Source organism: Copadichromis virginalis, linkage group LG3 (assembly GCF_057382275.1).
Source record: "Copadichromis virginalis isolate Kocher_CV1m ecotype Utaka linkage group LG3, C_Virginalis_male_GT1.1, whole genome shotgun sequence".
In the NCBI taxonomy this organism is placed as follows: Eukaryota; Metazoa; Chordata; class Actinopteri; order Cichliformes; family Cichlidae; genus Copadichromis; species Copadichromis virginalis.
This window is the reverse complement of record NC_140620.1, coordinates 10,998,692-11,019,029: the sequence shown is the minus strand read 5'-3', so window position 1 is coordinate 11,019,029 and position 20,338 is coordinate 10,998,692. Positions and strand designations below refer to the sequence as shown.

Here is a 20,338-nt window from a genome sequence, read left to right as displayed (position 1 = left end):
CTCTCTCAGAGACTCAGCTGAACACATGGCTGCTTCAGCTGCGGCGGGTGTGTAGTAGTGACAGTTAGTGACGGTAGTGACAGTTGCTACTCTGCTGAGGTTTGCTGTAAGCGGTCACGTGGGGCGCTCATATCCTACGGATCTCCGCATGGGACATTAAAGCAAAAGAAATGAGGGGGTGTTTTGTGGGATTCCGCAAACGTTTTAAATTATTTCCAGTTTAGTGATGTTATTTCACAGGGAACAGAACCGGTTATTTTCTAAACCTAAAACCTGGGGTTAGGTTAATTGGTCATTCTAAATTGCCCATAGGTGTGAATGGTTGTTCATCTTTATGTTTTAAACCACCGGTGTCGAACTCTAGGCCTCGAGGGCCGGTGTCCTGCAGGTTTTAGATGTGTCCTTGATATAATACAGCTAATTTAAAGGTAAATAACCGACCTCAACATGTCTTCAAGTTCTCCAGAAGCCTGGTAATGAACTAATCATTTGATTCAGGTCTGTTGACCCAGGGTGTACCATGCATCTCACCCCATGGTAGCTGGGTTCATCGTCGGTTCAAGATGGCGCCGAGTATGGCAGCCTCGTCGCGAGCTCCCCCAAGCAACGGCTTTCTTCTGTGTTTTATTTTACTTTTCCTTTATTTTTTCACGAGCAGCACTTGTCTCCTTGTGTACGACCGACAAACCTTACTGGACATAAAAGACGGTCTTTCTAATAACTTTCCGGAGTTCAAGTTTTGCAACACGGACGCTCCGTTTGCAGACCCCCCATTCATCTCACCTGAGACGCCTTTGTTCTCTGGCCCTGGAGGCCACAAACGCCGACGCAGAGGGAGAAGATCTGGCGTTCTGGTTCGACTGAGACGGCGCACTTACAGACCACCGTTACCCAGTTTATTACTGGCTAATATGCAGTCTCTGGAGAACAAGCTGTGCGAGCTTCGGGCACGGATCTCATTCCAGCGAGAGATGCGGGACTGCTGCGTGATCTGCCTCACAGAAACCTGGCTATCGGACAAAGTACCGGACTCCGCAATACAACTGCCGGGGTTCTCTGTGCACCGCGCGGACAGGTCACAGGATCTTACTGGGAAAAGCAGAGGCGGTGGTGTATGTTTCATGATCAACAACAGCTGGTGTGATTATGCGAACGTGCACCCGGTCAAATCCTTCTGCTCACCGGACCTGGAGTACCTGATGATTAAGTGCCGGCCATTCTGGCTACCGAGGGAATTTACAGCAGTGATTATTACGGCTGTTTACATTCCCCCACAAGCCGACACTGACCGTGCACTCAGGGAACTGTACAGCGCGATCAGCAGCGAGGAAACCGCACACCCAGAGGCGGCGTTTATCACAGCCGGAGACTTTAATAAGGGAGACCTGAAGAAAGTCTCACCAAAACTCCATCAACACATCCTTTTCAACACACGTGGAAACCGGCTACTCGACCACTGTTACACCTCTTTCCGGGATGCATACAAAGCCCTCCCCCGCGCCCCATTCGGCCAATCAGATCACTGCTCCATCCTGCTCCTGCCCGCCTACAGGCAGAAGCTGAAACGGGAAGCTCCAACCCGGAGGGCGGTGCACTGTTGGACGGACCAATCGGAGTCTGCGCTGCGGGATTGTTTTGATCACTGGGACTGGGAAATGTTTCACGTGGCCGCCAGAGACATTGATGAGTACACAGACTCAGTCTGTGGATTTATCAGGAAATGCGTGGAAGATGTCGTCCCATCCAGAACAGTCAAATCCTTCCCAAATCAAAAACCCTGGATTAACGGAGATGTTCGCGCGGCACGGAACACCGCCTTTGCCTCCGCGAACACATCGGACTACAAACACGCACATTACCAACTCCGGAAGACGATCAAAGCAGCCAAACGTGAGTACAGGGACAGGGTGGAGCAACAGTTTGACAACCCTCGGAGTATGTGGCAGGGACTAAACACGATCACAGACTTTAGAGGGAAAACCAGCACACCGCAGACCACGGCCTCTCTGTGTGAGGATCTAAACGTATTCTACGCTAGATTTGACACAGCGAACACCATGAGACCGGACAGTGTGCGCACCGCGGATGACGTCAGTGCGCACACTGTGTCTGAGGAGGATGTGCGGAGGTGCTTCAGGAAGGTGAACGCACGCAAAGCTACTGGTCCGGACGGGATTCCCGGCCGCGTCCTCAGGTCATGCGCGGCTCAGCTGGCTGGAGTGTTCACACACATCTTCAACCTTTCCCTCTCTCTGTCTGTAGTCCCAGCCTGCTTCAAAATGGCCACCATCGTCCCTGTACCCAAATCCTCCACCATCTCCTCATTGAACGACTGGCAACCTGTAGCCCTGACCCCCATCGTAAGCAAATGCTTCGAGAAGCTGGTCAGGGACTTCATCTGCTCTGCACTACCCGACTCACTGGACCCTCTACAGTTTGCATACCGCCACAACAGGTCCACTGATGATGCCATAGCCCTGACACTACACACTGCCCTGTCACACCTGGAGAAGAGAGACACGTATGTGAGAATGCTGTTTGTAGATTACAGCTCAGCATTCAATACCATCGTTCCCTCGAAGCTGGACAGGAAACTGCAGGATCTAGGACTGAGCAGCTCCCTCTGCAGCTGGATCCTTAGCTTCCTGTCTGACAGACGCCAGGTGGTCAGACTGGGCAGCATCACCTCATCCCCCATCACACTGAACACTGGTGCTCCACAGGGGTGTGTACTGAGCCCTCTCCTGTACTCACTCTACACCTACGACTGCACAGCCACTAACAGCTCCAACATCATTGTGAAGTTTGCGGAGGACACTACAGTGGTGGGTCTTATCACCAACGGTGATGAGACGGCTTACAGGGAGGAGGTCAGCGCCCTGACCCACTGGTGTCAAGACAACCATCTCACCCTCAACGTCGCAAAGACAAAGGAGTTGATAGTGGACTTCCGGAGGTGCAGAGAAGTACACACCCCCATCACCATCAACGGCGCTGCTGTGGAGAGAGTGAGCAGCTTCCGGTTCCTTGGTGTACATCTGGCTGAGGATCTTACGTGGTCAGTACACACAAATAAAACAGTGAAGAAGGCGCAGCAGCGCCTCTTCTTTCTCAGGAGACTGAAAAGATTCGGCATGAGCCCCCGCATCCTCAGGACCTTCTATCACTGTGCCATTGAGAGCATCCTCACTGGATGCATCACCACCTGGTTTGGCAACAGCACCGCCTACAACTGCAAAGCTCTCCAGCGAGTAGTGCGGTGCTCTGAACGGATAATTGGAGGTGAGCTTCCCTCCCTCCAAGACATCTACAGGAAGCGCTGCCTGAGGAAAGCGGGGAGGATCATCAAGGACTCCAGTCACCCCAGCCATAAACTGTTCAGACTACTTCCATCAGGAAGGAGGTTCTGCAGCATCCGGTCCCGAACCAGCAGACTGAGAGACAGCTTCTTCCATCAGGCCATCAGACTGCTGAACACGTCATAGACACCTCAGCTTCACTACTGGAACTTCAACATTATGCACTCCATACTGTATATAAATGCCACTTGTTTTGCACATATTCAACTCTGTATATTTTATATATTTTATTATTATTATTATTATTATTATTATTATTTTTTTTTTTTAAACTATTTAATTTGTAAAAATGTGCATACACACACACACACACACACACACACACACACACACACACACACACACACACGTAGGAAAATATTTAGTATACACATCCAGAAATGCATACACTATTATATATTGTACATATATTTATTAGTTTCAGGTTGGCCATTCTTGTATTTTGCTCGTTTGTGTTGTTGTGTTTTGCACATCTCTGTTGCTTGTGGGGCTCGCACACAAGAATTTCACTCACATGTGCTGTGCCAGTGTGCCTGCACATGTGATGTGACAATAAAAGTGATTTGATTTGATTTGATTTGGGATACACTCCAGCCACACCTTCTTTACCTAACACAAAGAGAAAGATCACATGCGTCCTCATTACGAGAGGGATTTGTTGGTGTGTAGTAAAAGCGCAACACTGATGAATATTCTCATAACTAACATATAACTTAAGGCCCTTTACATTTGAATGCCTTTTGACATGGACCTCAAACTTACACAGACGGACACAAAACTAAAGAAACAAAAAAGCTTCAGGGTCAAACTAGCTTTACTTTCATGGATCTGTAGCAATTTCACCTGATTTATCACTCAGAGTCAAAACACACAAATGACTCATTCATTTATTAACAGAAAAGTACAATCAAGTTACCTACACCACAAATTAAGTTCACATGAATAAAATAAAATTATTTTCATGGGTTCACTCCAGCTTTGTTGAAACAAACAAAGATGTCAATATTGGCAAAATATAAATTTGTTGAAGTCAAATTATAATATTAAATAAGAAATTAATCTATGAAAGGCAATAAATAATGGTTCAACCATTCTGTTTACTTATTATTTTAATATATCTCTCTCGTTTTGTATTACTTTTTCTATACCTGTCTACATGGATTTATCATTTTCAAACACACAAAAACATGAATGAAACCACAGAACACATTAAAACCCTTTCAAATATATCATGAAGAAAGCTGAAAGCTACAAAAACAAAAAGTAGAGAAACATGTCAACACAGGTGAAAATACAAGTCAAAACTAAGACCACAACAGTAACTATGGCAACACCAGCACAAACTTTACCCACCACCTGCAGTTCTTACTAGAGTGACTGTGACTTTGTCTGTGCCTCCAAAGTGACAGTCAAGTTAAAGTGTCAGATACGAGGACATCCAGCATGTTTTGCAGCTGCACTCCATTGAAAACGATGATCCACATTTATATCAGGTAAGGTTTGGGACTGTTATGGTCTCATTGATAGCTGTTAATTGTTCAATCAGTTGTTTAATCTCTGCCTCTCTTCCACAGCATGTCTTTATCCTGTTTTCCTTCTCTCACCCCAACCGGTCGCAGCAGATGGCCCCGCCCCTCCCTGAGCCTGGTTCTGCCAGAGGTTTATTCCTGTTAAAAGGGAGTTTTTCCTTCCCACTGTCGCCAAAGTGCTTGCTAATAGGGGGTCATATGATTGTTGGGTTTTTTTCTTTTTTCTCTGAATTTGTTATTGTAGAGTCTACTTTACAATATAAAGCACCTTGATGTGACTTATTTTGGTGCTATATATGTAAAATTGAATTGAGATGAATTGAACTGAATTCATGGCTGTTACAGTTATTAAACAGTAGAAGTAGAAACAGGACATAAACCGTACAATGTTTTGTTCTCCCCCCTGACCTCCTCACTTTCTTCTCTATCATTTGTGTAAGTCAGCAGAGGTTGCTGTCAGATGAAACAGAACTATGGATCCTAATAAACTGCACACAGACAAAGCCTGTGCAGTGACGTCCACAGAAGGACAGTGTGTAAAGTGTTGAAAGAGACGCTGCAAATCAAAACAAGAGACTAGAGCCTATCAGGAAAACTAGTGAGTGGACCTCTGATTAAAGAATTTCTACCAAACTACAACTGCAGCTGAACAAATGAGCTGTTGGTGGAACTTTACACTCTGAAATATTGAAAGATTCAAAGGATGAGACAGCTCAGCACAGCATGTTATTAACTTCACACATGAAGTGGTTCAGTCCAGTCAGACTTCAGTTTTGCAGTCACCGTCCACATCCTGCTTCTTTGACTGGTCGTCACGGTAACTCTGGACTTTCCTCCAACGAATCCTGAAGTATGTCAGTCCTTCTGACAGCATGAGGCCTGACAGCTGGACAAAATGTGCAGATGATGAAAAACATGAAGCATAGTTTGAACTTGTGTCAAGTTTGTGTTGGTGACTGAACTGCTGACCTGCTGTGAAACCTGCTGCTGGATCTCTGTGCTGTGCATGTCTGCCTCTGACTGAAGCTTCATTTTCACCACTGTTTGCTTTGTCACTGCTAAAAATGAACCACATATAACAACACAAACATTAGTGTTTTACATGATGACAGGATCTTACAGTGTTTGCATTCTGGACCTCACCTCTGAAACAGAAAAGATAGTGTCTGACACCACAGTTGGCATCATTCAATTGCCCCAACATTAAATCCATTGCTCCACAGTATTGAACTGAACCGGAGTTTTCAGGCTGACCAGACCTCCAGTTAGTGAATGTGGAGGTGGTGTTGTCAGACCAGAAGGCCCAGGGATCCCTGTAGAGGCCAATCCACACATACTGAGCCCCTGATCCATTCAAAGTGAGCGTGATGTTGGATTTCTCCTCTTTGCTTCTTATACTGGTCAGGTCTGTGTGGTATGTCCTGCAGTACGACTGAGCCGCTGACCAGGAGCGGCTCTCCATCACTAAGATGTAACTTGTATTTTTGGCTGTGAAATTAAAAAAAAAAGGATTAATTTTGAAACACACAGACTATGAATCTCATAAATTAGTAGGACAACTATGCCAACAAATCTTTTTCCTACCATTGTAACACAGGAAAGGGTAAGAAGCTCCACAGGGTCTATCATTCATCTGTGTTTGTCCCTGAAGAGCCACACAGTATTCCTTTGCATTTACACAGTCTGGTTGGCCGTTAGCCCAGATCAAAAACTCATGTGTGCTGCCAACATAAAAAAGTTTTCCCTCCATGGACCACTTCCAGCTGTAACGATCATCATAGAGCCCTATCCAAGCCCAAGCATTGATCCTTGGTGAAATTGAGAAAAGCAGTTGGTTGATGTTGCTGTTGTAGATGGTGACCAAGTCAGTGAAGTGTTCTCTGCAGTAACTCTGAGCTTCAGTCCAGGTCTTCAGCTGGTTCACAAAGTGGTATTCTCTGGAGTGGGGAGGAAGAGTGGAAAGTCCTCCTGAGAAAAATAAAAAGTTTTTATTGTGGAAACTGGGCTGTTAGACGAATCACTGAAAAAGACTGAAAAATTTAAACCCTTTAAATAGTTATACTGTTCTTTGAGTTTAAATGGAGAAAACTATAACACACAAAAGAAAGTCCTGCTGGTGAATGAGCAATATTTTTTTAATTCTGTTTATTTTTCTTTTCTTTTTATTCAAACTGCAATAACTATGTGTAGCGCAATCATGTACAATTAATATTATTAATAGTATTAATAATGTTACAAAATTTTTATAACATAACCTAAATAGAATGAGTATAACAGAGTAACTTTTTCTGTTTAGCAAAACTCAATAGTTTTTTCTTTACTTTTGTAATCTTTTTAATTACACAAAAGTCAAATAACTGGATATTAAAATCTCAAAAAACATGTCAGACTGTCAGGGTCCTGGGCCTGAGCGACCAAGGATCCATGGGCAGTCATGGACTTGTGTTATTTTATGTATTTTTGGTGTTGCTGCCCCTCTTCTCCCTCTTTGCGCACGTGTGTGTGTGTATATGTGTTTCTGCGGGCACCTTCAGGCCTGGTGGGTGTGGCCCTGCTGGCGAACTGGCCACACCCGAAGCCACACACCTGCTGCTGATCAGGCCTCGTCGGGGGAGCTACCTAAGAGAGTCTTGGAGCTCCCACCGACGCGGGATCATTGCGTGAGACTTCCCGTCAGTTCTCCAGCTGGTCTGTTTGTGAGTGTGAACTTACCAAGTGTAATTAAGGGTGCTAACTACTGCCTCTATTTTCCCAGGAGGATTGCTGGATGAGAGGGCAGCAGGCACAGTCTACACGGGCACAAGGGAGCAGACACATGGAGCACAAACACTGGGAGAAGACACGGAGTGGAAGTCGGGGAAAGCACGGGGATTTATTGTTCTTATTTCCACACACTTTAAATAAACGCACTGTTTATACACAGAGCACTGCGCCTGGGTCCTCCTTCCCCACATCCCCACGGTCTGCCACGCCAAACCGTGACACAGACAAAATGTAAAAATCTTAACGTAGCTGATTACCCAGTTGCACAGATTGCTGCTTAATTTAAAACCTTAAGTAGATTTCATCAGTTCAACAGTATCGTCACGGTCCTGGGTCACTAAGCCAGTCTTTTGGATTTGTTGCATTATTATTATTATTATTATTCTGTGACTTCATGGTTTTTGATTACTTTTGTTTTGGTTTCTGTGTTAGCGCTCTAGTCCTTTTTTGCTTTGTTAATTCCTAGTTCCTAGATTTTGTTCTGGTGCCCCCATGTTTAGTGTCGGTTTAGTTCTGTCCTCGTGTTTGTGTTGTTCCCCAGTCAGTAATGTCTCATGTTGCTCCTGTACTCTGTTCAGTGTCTAGTGTGGGTCTCTGTCAGTCGTGTACTTCCTGTTTTATTTTGACAGTTCTGCTCTACGTTCAGCCTCTGTTCCCCATCTCCTCTGTGTAATTAGTACCAGCTGTGTTTCCCTTCTGTCTCCCATTTCCTGATTACTAAGTCATGTATTTTAGTCCTCTTTCATCCCCTGCTTGTTGCTGTGTCATCCCTTTTGCTGTGTGCTTCCCTGTGTGTCTCTCCATGAGTTTAGTTCATATTATCTCAGTATCATTTTTTTATTGTTTTTCTTTTGAGTCAGCAATAAAGCTGCTTTTGAGTACTTGTTTTCCTGTTTTTTCCTCGTTTTAAATCGGTATCGGTCCGATGCTGAACCAAATTACTGGATCGGATATCGGAGAGTAATAAAAAATGCAATCCTAAATAGGGATGCAACGAAACCAATTTTTTCAAACCGATACAATACCGATACTTGGATCTGAGTACTTGCCGATACAGAGTACATAAACCGATACTTCTACCACACACACACACACACACACACACACACACACACACACACACACACACACACACACAAATACAATTAATTGGAAGACAGGTTTTATTATATTCCATGCCGATAAAAAATAAAATCTTAATAAAAATGACCACAAAAAAATTTCAAGTGAAAAATAAGCACTTCTGTTAAATTATTGCAGAGTCTCCACATTGTAATTTTACAAAATATCACTGAACTATTGGCACTGTCTCGAGCTTTCAGAATAATAAATAAACACTTCTGTTTGGAATAAAATAAATACAAATAAGGTTTGAGAATAAAATAAACTTTTAAATTATTGCAGAGTGTCCATATTGTAAACAAACAAACAAAATAACGAAAGTATTTGGCATTGACGAACGAACTCCTCATCAGTCCACTGTGCCGTTAAACTGAGGACTGACATCGCGCACACACTGCTTGTCTTCACCTGTTCAGAAAGTTTTGGCACCATTATCTCCCTGATATGTGGGCGGTTGGGAATTTCATATGGCATCTCGAGTATGCTGAGAAGATGGTGCAATCCTATGTTTTCCACGACCGGCATTGGCTGGTCATCCAGAGCGATAAAATGAGTCAGAGCCTCTGTTATTTAAGCTGCCCGTGGATTTTCTCTTGACATTTTTCATCGCTTTTCCAAAACCTGAGTTAAAGTTGGCTGTTCCAGTCCACACTGCTGACATTTTGTTTAGTCTAGCTACAGCAGCCTCCAGTTTCTCTTTTTTATCTGGAGTCGTCAGTCTCACTCCCCTAACCCTGTGCCTGTTTAGTGCGGGATGTCCCCCTAGTGGCCAATCTAAAAAACTACAACAGAAATGACAAGCCACCCTCTGATTAATGAAATAAGTTGGTATCGGTTAACTTTTACGAGTATGAGTACACACACATTTTACAGTATCGGCCCAGATACCCGATACCAGTATCGGTGCTTCCCTAATCCTAAATACAAACTTAACAATGTGTTATATATGTAGTGTATAGTGTATGCTGTACAGTGCAGCGAGGAATGCTCAGACCTCTACATTGGAGAGACCAAACAGCCACTTCACAAGCGCATGGCACAACACAGAAGAGCCACCTCCACCGGACAAGACTCAGCAGTCCATCTGCATCTTTCGAGGATGCCAATGTTCACATTTTGGACAGAAAGAACAGATGGTTTGAAAGAGGAGTAAAAGAAGCCATTTATGTCCACTGTGAGCGACCATCTTTGAACAGAGGCGGTGGCTTACGACACCAACTGTCTGCCATCTATAATCCAGTTTTGAGATCCCTTCCCACATCATAGGGTGGGGCCAAGTTTCACAATGAGCTCACCTGAAACCCTGGTTGATTGTGACCCACACCCAGTTTCACACCTTGACTCATGTGATTAGGTAGATGATCATCAGGGGGTCCTTTTGTCCCTCTGTGGGGGGAAACTCCCACTAGGTTTATATCTGGGACTCTCCACCATTTGACCTTAGAACTGAAGAAGCTTCTCAGGTGACAGGTGAAACGTCTTCAAGCAACCTAAAGAAGTCCAGACGCTTTTCTTTACAAGCTCTTTAGACAGATTGTTGATTGAGCATTTTTATACACCGAGTGTTGTTCTTCCTTCAGCCCAAAGATCAAAGAATTGGGATATTTAACAGAACATTTCAAGTTTCTACACATCAATACAACCGTTATAGCCCATTTTTAAAAAATATGTATGCATTAAGTGCATAGTAACTACATAAATTGCAAAAAAAAAGAATAATAAACTACAAAAAAACTGAAAATAATTTTTGTTTTGTTTTTTACATATATTTCTACTTAGAGAAATTTAAGAGGTTTATCCCTCAAAACTGTAAATACCAAAAAGTTGCACAAAATAGTTTCCCACCACAGGAAATTTATTTTGAGTGCCTTCATAGACTTATTTTTGAAATACACCAATTTATGATATTGGTACCGGACATAAAAAAGTGGTATCATGCCATCTCTAGTTGTAACCAATGACAAGCCTCTTGTTTACAGTCACTCATGGATTAATACCATGAACTCTCAACTGGCAAGCATATATGAACTGAGTAGGACATAGTGTGTACCATTTCTACAGTTCTGTGACACAGAAATGGAAGGTCAGCATCATGGAAGAGGGGTGAGGATGCGGGGGGAACAAAACAGGGGAAGACGCCACATACATAGGCAGATTCCTAATGAAATTGGGGCAACACTTGTTGTCCATGTTGTCAATCGCGGCCTCAAAGTGGATGAGGCTTGTCGGAGGGCGCAACCAAATGTTGGAAGAACCACTGTGAATTCAATCATTCAAACATTTCATAGGCAGAACAGGTATGTATAGTATGGGACAGTAATCCAACATCTCATAATATCTCATGTTTAGTGTGCATTACTGTAGTTTTACTGTAATTTGCACCACAAAGGATTGAAAGACAGGCTCGCAGAGGTGGAAGACAGCCCCCTTTTACCCCGCAGTAAGAGGAAACTATTTGTGCAATGGTGATTCAACTTTGTTGAAAGAAATTCAAAGCGCTGTCATAGAGGATAACGGTGTATTTGGTAATATTGGATCTGTGTCAATTGCAATAATGGACAGAGTGCTCAAGAGAAAAGTAATGTGCATGAAACAATTGTACAAAGTGCCATTTGAACGGAAAAGTTAAAGAGTGAAGGAGATCGGTCACCAGTATGTACAGGTAAAACATGTCTCGTATACTCTAATGTTTAGCACTGTAAACTCTTTTACTTTGTGTAGTTTCATGTAGTAGACTAGCAATTCTGTTTCTATATTCACAGAACATGCAAAATGCATTATGTTACACTGGATAGGGAACCACTGCACACATTCATATATGTTGATGAGGCGGGTTTCAATCTGGCCAAAGGCAGAAGGCGTGGAAGAGATCGCTTTGGACAGACAGCAACCACTGATGTCCCAGGTTGGCACGGAGGGAATGTTACAATATGTGCAGCCAACTCAGACAATGGCATCCTCACCCATATTCCCTTTTTGTTCCATATAAACACAACATCTCCTGACTTTTCAGACACTCTTTACAGGGACATAGTCCCTGAGAATGAGAGGGGTGGAGGCCAACTCAACATGAATGTTGTTGTGTGGGATAATGTCCGTTTTCACCACTCACATCTCATAAAGTGGTTTGCAGCACATGACACAATGCTGGTTTAACTTCTCCCTCCCTGCTCCCCATTCCTTAATCCAAAAGAGGAGATTTTCTCTGCCTGGAGGTGGAAGGCCCTGCTAGCAGCCATGGATGCAGCATGAGACGACATTACAGAGTCATGCAGAGGGTGGATTCGCCACTCCAGGAGATACTTTCCTCGTTGCATCACAAGGGATGATATCCGTTGTGATGTAGATGAAATTATGTGGCCAGACAGACAGGAATGTCTGGATGTGCCACAAAACCCTAGAACTGAAGAAGCTTCTTAGATGAGAGGTGAAGTGCCTTCAAGCAACTTAAAGAAGTGCAGACGATTTTCTTTCCAAGCTCCTTTAATAAGTTAAGTATCATTTCCTGTAACTGGAGCTATATCGGCACATGAACTGTGTAAAGATGAATGATGAATTAATAAGAACCCCTGTTTTGTTCACTGGTAAGTCATTTGAGGAACTTTTTCCACTATAGTTTTGAAGTGCAACATCACTCTCAACCCAACTGTATATATATAAAACCCTATTTATTGGATATTACTTTTTAAAACTGGTTTGTATATTTGTACATTTCTCTTTTCTTTGCTTTAACCATCTTGTGACTCTTATCTAACAATTGCATTTTTTTAAATCTTTACTGTGACCGAAAATTTCCTCACTAGCTTTTTATTAGAGAAATGCATTTAAAGCATTGAAAAGCTAAATAAAGAAAAGTCAGTTGAGTCTTTTTAAAGATTGCAGTTGATACATGCTTCATTTTAATGCTCCAGTAAATTCATTTTTTTTTTCATGAATTGTTTTTAAAATCATTATGCCATGTTTCAAAACAGAAGTAAAAACAACGACATCAAAAACTATTTGTTAAACTTTGTGCATAATGTTAATGCAAGAACCTGAGAGCAATTGATAAAAGACAAGGACATTTTACTTTTACTCGAGTTCCTTTGCTCAGAAAAGTCTTTTATGTTTGTGGTCAAATTGACCCCAGGAATCGAAACCTTTCAAAGATGACCTCCATATAATAGAAATAAATAAGTCAAACTTAATTATATTTTTAAGTAGCAGATTACTACTAAGTTGATCAGAAATAATACATTAAACTAAGTCAAATAAAAGAAAATGTTAGATGAACTTAATTTAATTTAGCAGCACTATTTTCTTTTAATTACACTTACAATTCCTAATTTATTTAATATCAATACCAATGTATGTACATTCATTATCTGCAGCCAGTCCTTTCCCTTTACAGTCATAGTCCCTATATTTAAAACCCTTACTCTTACACACCACACTGCCTTTACCTCTCTCTATTTACACATATTTCCCTGTCCTCCTCCTTTGTCTAAGCCCAGCAGTTTGTAATGGCGCTGCTATTAGCAAGTGTTAACTCAGGGCACATCCAGTATGGAAATTCAATACTTATCCACATTTGATTTGGCAGTGATTTGACGTCAGTGTCGATAATGATGCAACTCACAGCATTTTGTCTGGGCTTGGGACAAACTATAGGTTTACGCTGGCTTGTTGTTAATAACAGTAATAATAAGAATGAGGAGGAAAAGAAGTGAAGAGAAAAAATATTTATTCCCAAAGCTGTAGAATTGCCACGAATCAACAGCCAAAGCTTAAAAATCTATTTGGTTCAATAGATATCATTATAAATAACAACAAAACAACAAAATATTAACAAAGGAAGATAATTTTACATTAATGCAGGTGTTGTGGTAGGAGGAGATAAAGATTTTCTGACTGTTCTTGTGGTTGATGTGTTAATAAAAAAAAACTGTACATGTAATCTGATTACCCAAATGTCATCAGTCTGCCTCTGTGTGTTTATAGGCTACATTTCAAATGTTTAAGATATTAATATTACTGACCTGAGAGCAGCAGGATGAGCAGTAAACAGGTTTCTTCCATTCTTCTGTTTAATAGATACTCATCATGATTATTATTGTACTGTAATTATTATCAAGTGTTTATCATTTAAGGTTTCTCTTCTCCAGTCTAATAAGTATATAGTTTATATGCATATCCAAAATAATTCTATTCAATGATTTTTAAATATTTCAAAACTATCATGTCTTAAAAACGGTTTAAATCATCATTTCTAAGTTTTAGAATAATGGATATAATATAAACATATCCAAGAATATAACTTTAGGATTAATGATGCATAACTTACCTGACAGCTTATCTTCTCCTCTGTTGACTGAAGCTGACTTTTAAGAAGGTCTTTGTTTGTTCTTTTCATATATTTTACTGTCAAATGAGGAAAGCAGAAGGGAGTGACCTCTCTGTAGAAACACACTTTTATCTAAACTATTATTGTATGTTCTGAGCTCTGACCACTTTATTGATTATCCCCTTAGCTTCTCTAATTGGAGATCTTACGAAAACTTGTTAAACATGAAAATGTTTCAAACTGAATACTGTATATGTAAATGTTTGATATCTTCAAGTGGGCCTATCTGTGATTTTCAGAAAGGTAACACGTGGACATGCAGGTATGTTCTATAAAACCTTTGAGGCAACAAGTTTTCTGAGTCTATACAGTCATGAAACGTTTTTGCAGTGGCACCAAAGTGTTAAACTTTTATTTAACATGTTTCAAGGTGTGCCTCGATGCTCGATGCAGATCTATCATTAATAATTTTCCAATAATTCAATTCAATTTTATTTATATAGCACCAAATTATAATACATCAGACATAATACATGTGAGGCCAAAAGACCACTAACTATACATCAATGCATTTAATCAGAATCAGAATACTTTATTGATCCCTGGGGGAAATTATTTTTTGTTACAGTGCTCCATTATAAACCAACATTAAGACAAGACAGACAATACACTAACTAAGAATAGTACAATACATACATACATACATACATACATACATACATACATACATACATACATACATACATACATACATACATAAGTCAACAACAAGAACCTAACCACATTCAAATGCCATTTAAGCAGTTTATTATTAAAATATGATCTATACCAGTGTTTCCAAACCACTGTGCCACAAGAAATTATCAGGTATGCCTGGAAAATTATCTGGTTCCACCTGATTAGTACTCAAAGTACGGGCTAGTAACGGGCAGAACAATTACAATCTCTACCACTAGAGGGGAGTACAACTACCAGCTGTAATTAAATTGGTTGCCAACTGCCGGAAAAACAGAAGAAGACGTAGAAGAAATTACATATTAGTCGTAATATGTGTGAAATAGCAATAAATAAACATTTAAAAAGAAAAAAATTTCGACCCAGATGAAGGCCCCATCATGAGTAGTGGAAAAAAGTGTTGTTAAAAATAACAGTGCATAATAATCAATGTTGATGTTGATCAAGTAGATGTCCCGGACTCTACTATTAATAATACAGCAGTCCCTCATTTATCGCAGGAGTTACGCTTTAAAAATAACCCGGGGTAGGTGAAATCCATGAAGTAACCAACTTGATTTTTTTTTACATTTATTATAGATGTTTTAAGACTGTAAAACCCCTCACTACATGCTTTATACACTTTTCTCAGACAGGCATGAAGCTGACTTTTAAGAAGGTCTTTGTTTGTTCTTTTCATATATTTTACTGTCAAATGAGGAAAGCAGAAGGGAGTGACCTCGCTGTAGAAACACACTTTTATCTAAACTATTATTGTATGTTCTGAGCTCTGACCAGTTTATTGATTATCCCCTTAGCTTCTCTGATTGGAGATCTTAAGAAAAATTGTTGAGCAGGAAAATGTTTCAATTTAATGCTTCAAACTGAATACTGTATATGTAAATGTCGTCAAGTGTTCCTATTTGTAATTTACAAAAAGGTAGCAAGTGGACTTGCAGATATGTTCTACAGAACCTGTGAGGCAACAGGTTTTTTCTATACAGTCATGAAACGTTTTTGCAGTGGCATCAAAGTGTTAAACTTTTATTTAACACGTTTCAAAGACTTTTATTGACAATAAAACAACTACATGTAGCTGGAAGTGGTGTCACTCCCAAAACTAAATATTATGGTATTTTTGGCCATGTGACCATACCTGTGCTTTTTAAAAACCAGGAATTCTGTAAATGGTGTGCCTCGATGCTTAAAGAAACACACGCAAGGTTACGCTAAAATGATTCTGCTTCACCAACATGCAAACCATTAGGAAAATCAAGCTGTTAATAAGTTTAAAAAAAACAAAGCAAATTAACTCAGGCGTGGTTCTAGGAACAGGCGCAGTTGTTAGTAGGATTAAGTGGGGAAGGATTGTTGAGTCTGTGCTCGTCATTTGTCTCCATGCGTTAAGGACACTGTAGAGTTTGTCACTGAATCTCAGGGATGGGAACGCTTAAGCTTCTAAGATAAGATAAGATAAGATAAGCATTATTTGTCCTACATGTGGGAAATTTGTTTTGCCACAGCAGGAAGTGGGTGTCTGTAGCTCAGGTGGCAGAGCAGGTCAGCCACTAATCAGAAGGTCGGTGGTTCGATCCCAGGCTGCCTCCTGGCTGCATGCCAAATATCCTTGGGCAAGTTTCTAACCCCATGTTTGCCTACTGGTGGTGGTCAGAGGGCCCGGTGGCGCCAGTGTCCGGCAGCCTCGCCTCTGTCAGTGCGCCCCAGGGCAGCTGTGGCTACAATGTAGCTTGATGTAGCTTGCCATCGCCAGTGTGTGAATGTGTGTGGGTGAATGCCTGAATGTAGTGTGAAGCTCTTTGGGGTCCTTAGGGACTAGAAAAGCGCTATACAAATGCAGGCCAATTTACAGTGCAAAGGTTATATAGCAAAAAATAGAATACAATAAGAATACAAAACTGTACAGAATAAAATAAAATACTATATACAGTAGAATAAAATATACAACAGGATAAAAATACAATACAAATTCTATATGTAACTGAGTAAAAATACAACTTTGTCAGAAAAAGAGTATTGCACTTAGTCTTATTGCACATGTGTGGATGTGTGTGTTTGATCAGTTGAAGTCTTTGTTATGGAGTCTGACAGCAGTGGGGAGGAAAGACCTGTGAAATCTCTCCGTCCCACACCGTGGGTGCCGCAGCCACTGAAGGAGCTGCTCAGTGCTGTCACAGTCTGCTGCATGGGGTGGGAGATGTTGTCCAACAGGGATGACAGCTTAGCCGCCGTTCTCCTGTCACTCACCACCTCCACTGGGTCCAGAGGGCATCCTAGAACAGAGCTGACCCTTCTGATCAGCCTGTTCAGTCTCTTCCTGTCCCCGGTTGAGATGTTGGAAACCCCAGTAGACCACACCACAAAAGATAGCTGAGGCCACCACAGAGTCATAGAAGCTCTTCAGGAGTGGGCCCTCCACTCCAAAAGACCTGAGTCTCCACAGCAGGTAGAGACTCTGCCCTTTCCTGTAAAGGGCGTCTGAATTAGGAGTCCAGTCCAGTTTGTTGTTCAGATGAACACCAAGGTACCTGTAGCTGTCCACAGCCTCAGTATTCATACCTTGGATGTTCAGTGGTTGCAGTGGAGGTTGTTTGTGCCTGCGGAAGTCTACCACCAGCTCCTTGGTTTTACTGGTGTTAATCTGGAGGTAGTTCAGCTGGCACCAGTCCACAAAGCATTGGGTCAGCATCATCTGCTCCAATGCTAGGTTGGTAGGCAAACTGAAGTGGGTCCACTGATGAGCTCACCAGGCGCCGAAATTGAGCCAGAAACAACCACTCCAGGGTCTTCAGGGTCAGCTAAAAATAATTTTTGTATTCACTAAAATATAAATTTTAAGTCGTCCTAAACCTAAATCATGATCATCATTCAAACAACCAGCAAAATATTCCTGAGTTGTCTGCTCAGTACATTGGGCGTGGCTGTAGCTCAGGAAGTTGGTGGTTCAATCCCTGGCTGCTCTGTCTCTGATGGATCCTTCTGTGTCAATTTATGATAGAAGAAATGTTGTAGTTGTGAAATGATTGTATAGATGTGTGGAATGAGGCATGTTGAGTGCTGAGGGAGAGTAGAAAAGATGCTGCATATGAACAAGCCCATTATTTTGGAACTTTACAGTGTTGTTTATTAGAGATTTACATCATTAATTTATTACTGAGACTAAGTGGAAGTTAAAATACAAAAATACATAAAATAAATATGTTTATGTGTGAATGAACAGAAATCTGTTAAAAACCTAAAATATAAATTAAAAATAACCATGCAGTGACACCTGATACACAGTAATCGCATCAATGCCAGCAAAATGAAGGAGCTAGTGAGTGACTTCAGCAAGAGGCCACCCCCTATTACACCAGTGAACATCCAGGATTTGGCAATTGAAATGGTGGAGGAGTATAAATACCTGGGTTTTCTGCTCTCTTTTATGTTGGAGTGGTGGAATGGCAGAGAGGGACAGGGGGAAACTTAACAAACTTTTCAAGATGGCGCGGCCATGTCCAGACGCCTTCCTGACCGCTCTGCTCCGACTATCCACTTTTCTTGTTTTTTACTTTTTTTTTGCCCTGGTTGACATCCCAAAATCCTCTAATCTTATAGTATACGACAGCAGATCACTTGTAAACATCGGTGACAAGGTTGCACATCTAATCTTGGACAATTTTAAACCCGACCCATCCTGGCCGCCAGAGATTCTACGCGGCGCGGAGAACAACAAAGGACGGGGCGCTCATCCGAGGCGTAGAACAAAGAAGCGCCGGGGGAAACGCGCTGGCATTAGGAACAGACTGAGACAGCAGGCGCATTGCGCACCACTGCCCAGTATCCTACTGGCCAACATACAATCCATGGAGAACAAGCTCGATGACCTAAGAGCAAGAGTCACCTTCCAACGTGACATGAGGGACTGCAACATTCTGTGCTTCACGGAGACATGGCTGACCCCCACTGTGCCGGACTCCGTCGGATTCCACAGAAGAGGGGCCTGAAAACTGAAGGCTCTGCCTCCCATTCTACTTTTAAATACTCTAGGAACAACAAGTAGGCCTGCAGAGCGAGAGCGGAGTGCTCTAATAGGGTGATATGGTACCACAAGGTCATTAAGATAAGATGGGGCCTGATTATTTAAGACCTTGTATGTGAGGAGCAGGATTTTGAATTCAATTCTGGATTTAACAGGAAGCCAATGAAGGGAAGCCAAAACAGGAGAAATATGCTCTCTCTTTCTAGTCCCTGTCAGGACTCTTGCTGCAGCATTTTGAATTAGCTGAAGGCTTTTCAATGAGTTTTTTGGACATCCTGATAATAATGAATTACAGTCGTCCAGCCTGGAAGTAATAAATGCATGCATATATATATATATATATATATATATATATATATATATATATATATATATATATATATATATATATATATATATATATATATATATATATATATATATATATATATATATATCTGATGACGTCACAGAGCAGAATCATTCTGTCCAATAAAGGATCTCAGATCAGCTGCTGCCATCTTGTGGCCACAGTTGGTTACTGTCTCTGAAAGCTGCCTCATGTTTCCTGTTTTCCTGTTAACAAAGGTTGGAGCTCATCATGCTGAGAGGGGAGCAGCATTTGTCGGCTCTTCACACATGTTCATTATATTCTGATGATCCGGGATGGAGACAAAGTGTGATAAGTGTGTTCAGCACAACTAGTTTTGTAGTGGAGATATCAAAGATAGGCACGGCTGTGGCACTGATTCAGTCTTTGAGCACTACGGTCACCCCGGTGTGTCGGCCAGATCACCACTGAAGGCCAAATTGTCCCAGTGTATGAGAGAAGAAGGGAGCTTGAGGTTTGAGGCACTTTATTGTCACCACTCAATTTCTGGGGCTGTAAACACAGCGGGTGTACATAGGTGTGTGTGTGTGGTTTTCTACAAAGGAAATAAACAATGGAAATAACGATAAATAAAGAGAATAGACAAGTAAAACACTCAAATACAGACATAATACAATATAGTTAACATAATTAAATATAAAGATCACAAAAACTATAGTACACTTCAAACTGCTCACACTATGCAACTAAACGGCATTAGTGCGAGGTTAAGTTACCGTGGGGACACAGGAACTTCCGGTAGTTATAATATAAAAAAAAGTAAAGCGTCCGCATTATAATCAGCTGTAATGCTCTTATTGCGAAGGGCAAGCAGGAACGCCATACTTCCGGTCGAACTATGTTTGCTATTTTATTAATCCTCGTACCTAATTGTTCGCTACAAACTCCGCTACTTTAAAGTAAACAATCACAAGCATCACATACAACATACAGAGAAGGTCTGATAACACAGGAATGACGTTATGGACATACGAGCGACCGTCATGCGTCAACAAAGCTAAACCGGGGTAAGCTAACAACATGAATTAGCATATGCAATGAGGGTGAACTCACGCGTTGCATGCGTGGCCTACCACTCCAACTATGGACTACATTAGCTCCTAAATGGTAACATACTAC

At 41.6% G+C, this 20,338-nt stretch overlaps 1 protein-coding gene across 1 annotated transcript; it reads right to left on the bottom strand.

Annotated features, from left to right (window-relative positions):
• Positions 1-5,422: 5,422 nt before the first annotated feature.
• Positions 5,423-13,832, bottom strand: LOC146712739 (putative C-type lectin domain family 20 member A). The gene is made up of 5 exons (XM_085452256.1): positions 13,792-13,832; positions 6,473-6,856; positions 6,032-6,376; positions 5,858-5,946; positions 5,423-5,774 (listed from the first exon to the last, which is right to left on the bottom strand). The coding sequence occupies exons 1-5, from the start codon at positions 13,829-13,831 to the stop codon at positions 5,649-5,651; spliced, it is 984 nt and encodes a 327-aa protein (XP_085308382.1). The 5' UTR covers position 13,832; the 3' UTR covers positions 5,423-5,648.
• Between the last annotated feature and the right edge of the window lie 6,506 nt (positions 13,833-20,338).